The following is an 11,313-nucleotide window of genomic DNA, read 5'->3' as shown; positions in this document are numbered from 1 at the left end:
TTAGTATCTTCTTTGAATGTATGACTAGAACCATGCATAATACAACAGGAACTCATGAAAAAGCATATCCTTTACAATACTAATAATGCCTTCTTAGCTATTACAACATCCTGCCTAATACATTATAGATTCACATTTTTCCTTTTCCCTTTATATAAGTACTTCATTATAGCAACCTATAACCCCTTGCTGATTGATTAGTAGCTTTAAATTTCTCAAATCTTTATAGACTTGGATTTTCCCACTTTATAGCAAAGGTTTTAATTTAGGAGTGTGTAGAACGCACTATTCGATTTCACACTATTTCTATCAGCCTAGACCAAAGGAAAGCAATACATAGACAGACATTAATTGAATTTAGAAATACTGACATGTTAAAATATAGACAATAAGACTAAAATTGTAAAATATTTACATAGTATATATGTGCAAATATATGTGTATATATTTGCACATATATGTATCTCAACACATCTGTTTCTCAGAAAGACCTCTAATTTTGTCTGAAAATTCTGCACAGACCCACTTACCTTATACCCTTAAATCAGTGCTATGTGTATTACAAAGGAGCTGATCCTTTCAGTATTTTAGGACATAAAAGTGCTCAACCAAATGTTTGTGGCACGATACAGTGAGGATATGATTTCTCTTACCCTATTCCTACTTTCACTAGATAACAAAATTTACATATCTTCTTACCAGAAACAGAGGCAGCTTTTCTGGTACCTATTTGGTCTGGGCTACTTTATTCTTAATGTCCATCCCATCCTTTAACAACCATCCCATTTCTTAAGTTCTCATTTTATTTACATTGCTTAAGAAGTTTTTATTCTGTTTCAGGTTTCTGTGCAAGTTTTGGTTTAACAAGATTTCTGACCATTCTCAGTTTGGTTTTATGCCTTCTAATGATTGATGCAGATTTCTTCTTCAATATCTCTTTTTCATTCTCTTTAGGTTTTGTGCTTACTCTTAATAACTTGCTTAAGGCTTCTACCTTCTGGGAATTCTTTTTCATTTCACTTTAGGAAGCCTATTTTGTTTCTCCCCTACTTCTCCACTGTAAAAATTCAATAATATTTGCTTTATTTTTTACATAAAGTAGCATCTTTTTTATCTGAATTCTTCTTCCAGTACTCACTAAAGTTTTTTATTTCTGAGTTTGCCTTTCTGAAACACTGGACTGCAGTTACAGATCCTTCCCATTCTTCTGTCTTGAAATGTCACATAAAGTAGAAAAGCTCAAAACCATTATATTTATTTTTTATCATTAGCTTATCCTGGAGATTCTATAATTTACTACAATTTAATCTAAATTATCCTTGTCTCTTGCTTGCTCAATATCTGTCCCATAGAAGAAGCTATCTTCTATCACAATCAAATTCATGTCATTCCCAGCAACATTGGTTGGACTTTTTGCTGATGCTTGCCCATAAGAAATAACATAAATCTGCATAATGACACAATCTCAGCTTCACAATCTCAGCTTTAGCTTTATTCCCCCCCCCCCCCCCATATATGTAGGCATTATTTTCCAGCTCAAATCTGGACCAGCAGATTCATAACAGATTGCATCCCTAGTATTTTTCCTACTCTTTGCTCAATGATTTTCATTCAAGTGGACACTATCTCATTTTCACCCTCAAATTTAACATTTTTATTGCACTATTGTTAACAGTCTTCACTCCTTAACATGTTTTAGTGCATTACCATGAAATTATTTCAACACTTCCTTTGTCTTTCACAAAGAGTGTCTATCCTTCTGTTCCAATATATTTCATTCAACAAGTTTGGAATCTCCAAATTCCTGTTTTCCCATGTCTGATTCCACATGCTAGATCAACTCTTCCTGCCAATGTTATAACTTGAAGTACTATAGAAAGAGGGTAGAACTGAACACTTACCAGTTGTACATATAATGCATGTATGCCTCATATTCTTTTGTTGATCTGTCTTTACTCTTGTTCATCCTCACTCAGGTCCCTCTACTTGTATTCCATATGAGGATTATATTAATTATTCCCAACTTTCTTCCTGAGTATTTAGGTCTAAAGGAGTTTAGGATTTCCCAGTTTAATGAAAGGTAGTTGAAAAATAAATTAGCAAGAGGCAACAGTAGAATAAAAAAAAAATCACAAATTTAGTATTATTTACTGGTTGATGCTTTTGCTGTGGTTTAAAATGACAGTTCTAGTTCAAATATTCAGATATAACTTTTCACTGCCAGAAATATTTTTGGACTAAGAAGATGAATGCATGGAACAACAGCATGGTAGCTCTACACTGTTTAAATCTCCCACATGCTGCTAAAACTATCTAGAAGTGTAACAACTTGGAACTAAGATTTTATTAAATCAGACTTTCTACTTATTATGCTTTTTAATATCTTATTAATACAGGAATGGAAAAATTAAATTGAAATATATCTACAGTGTTGACTTTAACATGATAGCTTTTAACATCATTATAGAGTTATGAAATGTCAACTTCTCCAAATCAGTTTCAAGAAGTAGTTAAGCTCAGCCTAGCTGACAAGGTTATGTAAAATATCTTTCTCTGTTATGAATGAAAAAGTATTTATGTATGTCTAATTTTGTGTATCAGAAATAGCCTATAATCAAAGGCAGATGCTATAAAAATGACAGGCCTAAAAAATGCAGGCATATATGCACAGAATCCCATATATTCAAAATGCAGAATTACTAATTCAAAAGAAAGATATTTTTCAAAAATAGTGATGCCATAAGAAACTCCTGTAAGACATCTCTGTTCAGTATCTGTGATTTTTTTTGTTCCACTATCATAAATTCCATGTTGCATATTAGAAAAGCTTAAAAGAGAGTATGTAGGTGGAAAAAAACCCAAGTGTATGGAGTGTGCTTTGGTATTTTTTCCTGACTGAAAGTAGCACCTTGGAACACAATCTAAAGCCATTCAAAGCCTTCTACTGAATTAACTGGGTTTGCATCAAAACAGGAAAGTCAGTGATCCTTTAAGAATATAAGTAAGTACTTTGTCCCACTGAGAAGATTTCCAAGATCTTTTACAAGGCTAGGAAAATTACCTGGTCTATATATAAGAAATTTGTCTTCCATCCAAAAACCAGATCTTGCTTATTTCAGGCCTAGGGAAACGGGATTTGAGTCGTACTCCCTTTATGTTTGCAGAGAACATGAATATGCCTTTTAGGGAAGGCTGAGCATTACAAAAAAGATTATTTTTTAGCAATAACTTTTGGGTGTAGCATGTTGGAATGTTAAGATATTAGTTAAAAGAGGTCTGCTGAAGATACAGATGTGCAGAAATCACACACCACAGACAGTATTGTTCAATGCTTACACTAGAACAGGAAAAACAGATGGACAAATACATCTAGCATTACCTTTGAGTTAAAGCTGGATTCCAACCTCTGTGCTGTGCACATGGGGTGTACTCCATGTGTTCCTGTGTGCATAACACCATTAGATTTACTACACTTATGTACTATGTACTACTAGATTTATATACTACAATCTAGACAGCACATTAATATGCAATTAATATGCAAATGCGAACACGTGCACATCTTTGCACGTACGCAATTATACTGCCTTCTAATTATTATTTTTTTAAGATCAGCCAAACACGCAATTTCGCCGAAAGTAAAACCCGAAGTTTAATCGGAAAAAAACATCCCCAGAGCTACAGCCAGCCTTGGCACCGAAAAACCCTCTGTTGTCCGCATGTACACCTAATAACGGCAGTTATCCCCCCGGGAACAAAGGGAACGCGCTCGCCGCGGTGTCGCCTCCTCCGTCCCCGCCGCGGCCGCTCCCGCGGGGCCCGAGCTGAGGGCAGCGCCCGCGGGCGCCCCGCGCGGCCCATCCGCCGCCCTGCGCTGCCACCTGGCGGCGGCGGGAGGCACCGCACCGCGCCGCGCAGGAGCCCACGGCCGCCTGGAACGCCCGGGAGCGCGACCGGCTCCGCCAGCCCCGGCGCTGCCGCGGGGAGCGACCCGGCGGGCATGAGGATGCTGCTGTTGCATCCGTGCCCCGGCTCCCTCCGCGACCCACCTCTGGGGTGGGCAGAGGAGAAAGGTGAAACTAAACGGCTCCGACACAAGCCCGCGTCCCCGATGTCGGAGAATGCGCGTAGCGAAATCTGACACTTTGTTTCACCGCGACCACCCAATTCCCCGCGGTCCTCGCGAATGCCGCGGAGGCTCTCGAACAGCGAGCAGCGGCAGTGGCGACCGTCGCGCCACCGGCTCCCGCCGGCCCCCTCCCCTCAGCTCCGCTCCGCGCCGCCCGGCTGCGACCAGCGAGCGCTGCGGGAGAGGACGGGGCAGCTGCAAACCTCCGCCCGAGAGGTGCGGGCAGCGCGAGCGACGTTCCAGAGCTGTGGAGGAGCTCGGGGAAAGTTGGCCCGTGCTGGTGAACGTGCGAGCGCAGCCCCGGGGTGCGTGGGGCGGAGGAGGGGCGAGGCGGACGCGCCGCGCTCGTATCGGCTTGTGTGTGCCTGCGTGTGCCCGTGCGCTGGGTGCCCGTGCGGGCGGGCTGCGCGACGCCCCACGGGGCCCGCTGCTGCCGCCGCCGCGCCGTCACCCGGGGACACCCGCCCCGCAGCGCGGCCCGCGCTTCGGCCGCTGCACTCCCACCCCCCCCCCCGCGCCCCCCCGCACCCGCTCGGCGCCGCCGCCCCGCCCTCGCTCCCCTCCCTCCGCCTCCCCGCTGCGCTCGGCGGCGGGGCACAGCGCGGCGCTCCGCCGGCCGCCCCCGCCGTGCGGGCGCGCGCCACAGTGCGCGTGCGTGGCGGGCGCGCCCCCGCGGCTCCCCAGGCGCGCGCGCGCGCGCCTGTGTGAGTGTGAGTGTGCGGCGCGTGTGGCCGCGTGTGCGCGCCCCTGAGCGCGCGCTGTGCCTCGGCGCCGCCTGCGTGCGGGGGGTGCTCGTGCGCGCTCCGCACCGAGCTCCCCGGCGCTGCCATCCTCGCCTCCGCCGCCCCGGCGGCTCCGCGCAGCGCCCGCGCAGCGGGTCGGCATCTTCATGGGCTGCCACCATGCTTGGGCCCTGGAGATTTCGGGCGAAGTAAGTACCGGGCTTGACTTTTCTCTCGCTCTCTTTCCCTCCTTTCTTCCTCCCTTCCTCGTCTCCCCCCCACTCCACCGCCTCTTCCCTGCTGGGTCTTTCCTTGCTGTTGCTTTCCATTCCCTTTTCCCCGCCGTTTGCCCCTCTTCCCCGAAAGCCATTTCTCCCAACTCGGGGTGCTGCTCAGTTCGGTGGCAGTGTCCGGCTGGAGCTGCTCGTTCGCTGCTGCTGTCGGCGGTACTGAAAGCTGCTTCCAGCCGGATATGCAGTGCGGTAATCTAAGGGTTGAACTCTTCGGGGAAAAAAAAACCCCACACACGCACACACACACACACACACACGCAAGAAAAATCCCGATGCAACCCCTTTCCTCTTCTCCCCTCCCCCCCGTCGCCCCCACCCCCTACCCCCCCCCCACCCCAATCTGAACCTCTGTAGGGAGCTGGTGAACAGCAGCACACAGTCATCACAGAGGGGTTTCCAGGGCGGGATTGCAACCTTGCATATAGCCAGCTACAACTTTATTTTCTTTACCTCCCATCCCCCGCCTTTTTTTTTTTTTTTTTTTTTTTTTTTTGTCAGAGAAAGGGAAAAGGGAGAGGGAAGGAAAATTGTATTTGCCTCCTTTGCTAACCATAATTGAATTAAAGTTGTAAAATGCCTGGGAGTTTAACAGTGACCAGGAAGGTTTTCAATAGGTTGTCATTGTGGAGCTTTTTTTTTCTTCTCCGAAGAACTGTTGGTTAATGGATGAATGGATCTGATCGAGCTGAGAAAAAATATGCCAGATACATGCCTTTGAGTAAGATTTCTGCTGCCTTTATGCAGTGAAGCCTTTTTGCTTTGAGTAATTCCAATCCAGTTGACGTCTGGTCAGAATTAGAGAGATTCACGGAGACTTCCGATTTCTTGCTGCATGATTGCCTTTGCTGCAAGTGCTAGTTTTGCAATCTTGAACCTGATGCCACAGGAGATGTCTTGCAGTACTGAGACTTCTTGTTTTTTAGGATGCGTTCCTCCAAAACAGAGTTATGTCATGAGGATTGGAGATCTGAGGTGGACGATAGAAAATGCAAGCCTGGTCCAAGATCCCAGCATTTAAACCTGATGATTTATTAGTCTTCCCCTACCGACACACAAAATGCATTTATTTTCCCTATTCATATTGCTTTTAGTCTAGTAGAAGTAGAAGAAAGCCACAAGGAGTCAGAAAGACGGCAAAATGGAAAGGATTTTTTCCAGCTAGGTGGAATTCAGACATTAAATTACTGACGTAGGTCAATGGTAGGGTTTCCCTTCTATCCTCCTTGGCTTTTAATCAGCCTGGGTGTCTTCTCCCCTAAAGGATGAAGAGCACTGCCAGCCATCACTGCTTATAATCAGTAACTCTGATGTTTGGAGTGTTGGCAATGAGATATTTTCATGAGACCTATTTAGATCTCTCCCCTTCTACCAGGCTAGTTTTGCAGAACATTGGGAATAAGCGCTATGTCAGATATGGATGAGACTCCGAAGATGACCTGCATGTTTTACATTTTTCACAAATTTTGGGTGAGTGGTTAAAACATTTCTTTTGAGAGTATGTATATGTGTGTGTGAGTGAGAACAGGAGACTTCTGCTTGAAATGAGCTCTGTTACATTGTGTATAACTTGGGAGGGGATCAAATATCAATTAATTTTATTTGCTTTTGTAAAGATACACAATTTCCATAATTGAAGAGAGCTGTTAAATGCACTGAAGTAGGAGGTTGATGTATTTAATCTCATTACAGAAGAATTCCTGCACAAAAGTCATCTGGGGGTGCGTGTGTGTGTGCATGTGTGTGTGTGTGTGTGTGCGTGCGCGCGTGTGTGCATGTCTGTGTGGGTGGGTGTGTGCTTTGTAAATGTATAGCTAGGAAAAAAACACCAACATAAAAGAGTTTTAAGAAATGTGTGATGTGGAGAATGTGTCAGTATTCCCTCTGTTGAATTAAGATGCCATTTTCAGCACTGAGCATTTTTCTTTGGATGGCATTTCCATCACCAGTTTAAAATCAAGGTAAAAAGAGGGGAAGACCTTGGTGCACTGGTTCAGCAGGGAAGTTCTGAAGGGAAGAGGGAGCTGGGTAATAGGGAAGGTGGGAAACCTCGTAAAATGGTGATTCTTTTCTCTTAAATTAGAAATGTGAAACTGAACTGACAGCCATTTTATGTATATTTATGGGGCTGGTTGTGAAAAGGAGATCCAAAGAAGCATTGAAATTCACCCCACACTAACAGAACCAGAGCAATTCCTACTGTGACCTCACATTTTTAGACACCACAGGCATTTGACCCACAAGGAGTTGCCTATCAACCCTTTAATCAAGGCATGTCATCCAGTTTCCAAAAGTGTGGGAATTAGAAGTGACAGGAGGGTTTTTTTTTTGATTGGTGAACAGTCCATTCTCTACCCTACTGAAGACATATATAAACTTTGTTTCCATTTCAAATGTTATGGGGCTGCCCTATTATGCTGCTTTTTTTTTTTTCTCCTTATCCTTACAGGAAATAAAATGTATGCTTGCTGCTCTACAGTAACTTTGGAACAGGACCTCAACAAAAAAATGCATATCTGGATGCTGCAGACGATCGCGTTTGCTTTAACATCACTAGTCCTTTCCTGGGCAGAAAGCATCGAGTATTATGGGGAAATCTGTGATAATGCGTGTCCTTGTGAGGAGAAGGACAGCATCTTAACAGTGAGCTGTGAAAACAGAGGGATCATCAGCCTTTTTGAGATCAGTCCACCAAGGTTCCCTGTTTACCACCTCTTGTTGTCTGGGAACCTTTTGAACAGGCTGTACCCAAACCAGTTTGTCAATTACACGGGGGCTTCGATTTTGCATCTGGGGAGCAATGACATACAAGACATCGAAACTGGGGCCTTTCATGGTCTGAGAGGTTTAAGGAGGCTGCACTTGAACAATAACAAGTTGGAACTTTTACGGGATGACACTTTCCTTGGGCTAGAGAGTTTGGAATATCTACAGGTCGATTATAATTATATTAGCGTCATTGAACCCAATGCCTTCAGCAAACTGCATTTGTTGCAGGTGCTGATTCTCAATGATAACCTCCTCTCCAGTTTGCCCAACAACCTTTTCCGTTTTGTGCCCTTAACTCACCTGGACCTGCGGGGTAACCGGCTGAAGCTGTTGCCCTATGTGGGCCTCCTGCAGCACATGGATAAAGTGGTGGAGCTGCAGCTGGAGGAAAACCCCTGGAATTGCTCTTGTGAGTTGATTGCTTTAAAGGATTGGCTGGACAGTATCTCATACTCCGCTCTGGTGGGAGATGTGGTTTGCGAGACCCCTTTCCGCTTACATGGTCGAGACTTGGATGAAGTCTCTAAGCAGGAGCTTTGCCCCAGGAGGCTCATCTCTGATTATGAAATGAGACCTCAGACACCATTGAGCACTACAGGGTATTTCCACACTACCCCGGCCTCAGTCAACTCTGTGGCCACTTCTTCTTCAGCTGTTTACAAATCCCCCTTGAAGCCCCCCAAAGGGACCCGCCAACCCAACAAGACAAGGGTGCGCCCCACCTCCCGCCTGCCCTCAAAAGACCTGGGATACAGCAACTATGGCCCCAGCATTGCCTACCAGACCAAATCCCCGGTGCCTTTGGAGTGCCCCACTGCCTGCACTTGCAACTTACAGATTTCTGACCTGGGCCTCAATGTCAATTGTCAGGAGAGGAAGATTGAGAGCATTTCTGAACTGCAACCCAAACCCTATAATCCTAAGAAGATGTATTTGACGGAAAACTACATTGCGCTGGTACGCAGGGCAGATTTTGTGGATGCCACTGGGCTGGATTTGCTGCATCTGGGCAATAATCGGATCTCGGTCATTCAGGACCGGGCTTTTGGGGATTTAACTAATTTGCGAAGGCTGTACCTGAATGGGAACCGGATCGAGCGGCTGAGCCCAGAGCTGTTCTATGGGCTGCAAAGCCTGCAGTACCTCTTCCTGCAGTACAACGTCATCCGGGAGATAGAGGCAGGCACTTTTGAATCTGTCCCCAACCTTCAGCTCTTGTTTTTGAACAACAATCTGCTGAGGTCTTTGCCAGGGAACATTTTTTCTGGTCTATCTCTCTACAGGCTGAGCCTGCGGAGCAACCACTTCTCCTACCTGCCGGTGAGCGGGGTGCTGGACCAGCTGAAATCCCTGCTGCAGATCGACCTGCACGAGAATCCCTGGGACTGCACCTGCGACGTGGTGGGCATGAAGCTGTGGCTGGAGCAGCTCAACACCGGTGTCCTGGTGGACCAGGTTATCTGCGAGTCCCCTAAGAAGTTTGCCCAGAGCGACATGCGGGCCGTCCGGGCGGAGCTGCTGTGCCCCGACTACTCGGACATCGTCGTCTCCACGCCCACGCCATCCCCGGGCCAGCTGCCAGCCAGGACCACCCCCTCCTCCTCCACCGTGCGCCTCAATGGCACGGCGGCGGCGGCGGGCGGCTCCGCGCCCGCGGGCGGCGCAGGCGGCGGCAGCTCCTCGGTGCCGCTCTCGGTTCTGATCCTCAGCCTGCTGCTTGTCTTCATCATGTCCGTCTTCGTGGCGGCGGGACTCTTCGTCCTGGTGATGAAGCGGCGCAAGAAGGGCCAGGGCGACCACGCCAGCGCCAACAACTCCGACGTGAGCTCCTTCAACATGCAGTACAGCGTCTACAGCGGCGGCGGCCACCACCACCACCCCCACCTGCAGCAGCACCCGCCCCACCGCGGCGGCGGCGGCGGCGGGGGCGCGGCGCTGCCCAAGGTGAAGACCCCCGCCGGCCACGTCTACGAGTACATCCCGCACCCCCTGGGCCACATGTGCAAGAACCCCATCTACCGCTCCCGGGAAGGCAACTCGGGCGAGGATTACAAAGACCTTCACGAGCTCAAGGTCACCTACAGCAGCCACCCCCTGCCACCCGGGGGGGGCGCGCCGCCGCCCCCGCCACCTCCGGCGCCCGGCGGGGAGGATGCGCCGGCGCGCAGCCCCGCGTACAGCGTGAGCACCATCGAGCCGCGGGAGGAGCTGCTCTCGCCGGTGCAAGACGCCGATCGCTTTTACAGGGGCATTTTGGAGCCCGACAAACACTCCCCCTCCACGCTGGGTACCCCCGGCTCCACCCTCCCTGACTACCCCAAGCTCCCCGCCGCCTACACGTACTCCCCCAACTATGACCTTAGGGGTGCCCACCAGTACTTGCACCCGGGGCCGGGGGACGCCAGGCTCCGGGAGACGGTGCTCTACAGCCCCCCGAGTACTGTCTATGTAGAGCCCAACAGGAACGAGTATCTGGAGCTTAAAGCAAAACTAAACGCAGAGCCGGACTACCTCGAAGTGCTGGAAAAACAGACCACATTCAGCCAGTTCTGAGAAACAGCCCCCCCGCCCCCCGTCCCCTCGCCAGTCTCAGCAGCTCCTTCTCTAGAGTATTTGTATTTAACAACCACACGCAAAACAAAGAAACGTAAATGCTGACCTCCCTACACACACACACCTCGACCCCCTCCTCTTTTCTCCCCTTTAATTCATTTTATTGTAGGGTGAAGTGCCTTGGCACAGGACTTTTCAGCTTCGGGGAATGATTCTGAAAGGGTGTGCTGTTCAGTTTGGTTTGGTTTTGTTTTTTTTTTTGTTTTTTTTTTTTTTTTTTTTTCTCTGTTACTGCATTTGGAAGTCGGAAACCATCTATTGCATAAAATGGGCACAACACTGGCATTGTGCAGGTGTCCATGTGTGTTTGGGGAAGGTGGAAGGAGGTTTCATGGTTTCTTGTCAGGTCACTTTCAGGGCGTGCTTTTTTTGTGGGTTTTATTTTCCTTGGTTTTTTTTGGGTTTTTTTTGTTTGTTTGTTTGTTTGGGGTTTTTTTGGGTTTTTTTGTTTGTTTGTTTTGTTTTTTTACAGACATCCTTTATTTTAGTTTTTTCTCTGGTTGAAGAGTATGGCGCACATTTTCCCCTTTTAGCCATGGGTGAGTCTAAATGGCTTTTATGGAGAGATTAGCACACCCCGACTTTAATACAAGGTTTCCTTTTTTTAAGGATGTGTTTGTATACTTTCTGGACTTTTGAATTAAAAAAAACATATATTATGATCTTTAAAGGGATCACTGTAGATGTGGACAAATCATTAAAGAGTGCAGAGATATATGATCCATAACTGGTTAGTGAAAATAACTTATTGATGAAATATAAAAAAATATTTTATTGTAGCACCTATTTT

At 47.3% G+C, this 11,313-nt stretch overlaps 1 protein-coding gene across 2 annotated transcripts; it reads left to right on the top strand.

The window, feature by feature from the left end:
• Positions 1-4,025: 4,025 nt before the first annotated feature.
• On the top strand, positions 4,026-10,680 carry SLITRK5 (SLIT and NTRK like family member 5). 2 transcript variants are annotated; one of them, XM_053970460.1, is made up of 3 exons: positions 4,026-4,073; positions 6,517-6,611; positions 7,591-10,680. In XM_053970460.1, the coding sequence occupies exon 3, from the start codon at positions 7,599-7,601 to the stop codon at positions 10,461-10,463; it is 2,865 nt and encodes a 954-aa protein (XP_053826435.1). In that variant the 5' UTR covers positions 4,026-4,073; positions 6,517-6,611; positions 7,591-7,598; the 3' UTR covers positions 10,464-10,680. The 2 variants fall into 2 exon arrangements, with proteins under 2 accessions (XP_053826435.1, XP_053826434.1); XM_053970459.1 differs by lacking the exon at positions 4,026-4,073 and adding an exon at positions 4,952-5,060.
• The last annotated feature ends 633 nt before the right edge of the window (positions 10,681-11,313 follow it).

The sequence above is a fragment of the Vidua macroura genome, chromosome 2, assembly GCF_024509145.1.
Source record: "Vidua macroura isolate BioBank_ID:100142 chromosome 2, ASM2450914v1, whole genome shotgun sequence".
Lineage (NCBI taxonomy): Eukaryota > Metazoa > Chordata > Aves > Passeriformes > Viduidae > Vidua > Vidua macroura.
This window is presented reverse-complemented; position numbering and strand designations above follow the sequence as displayed.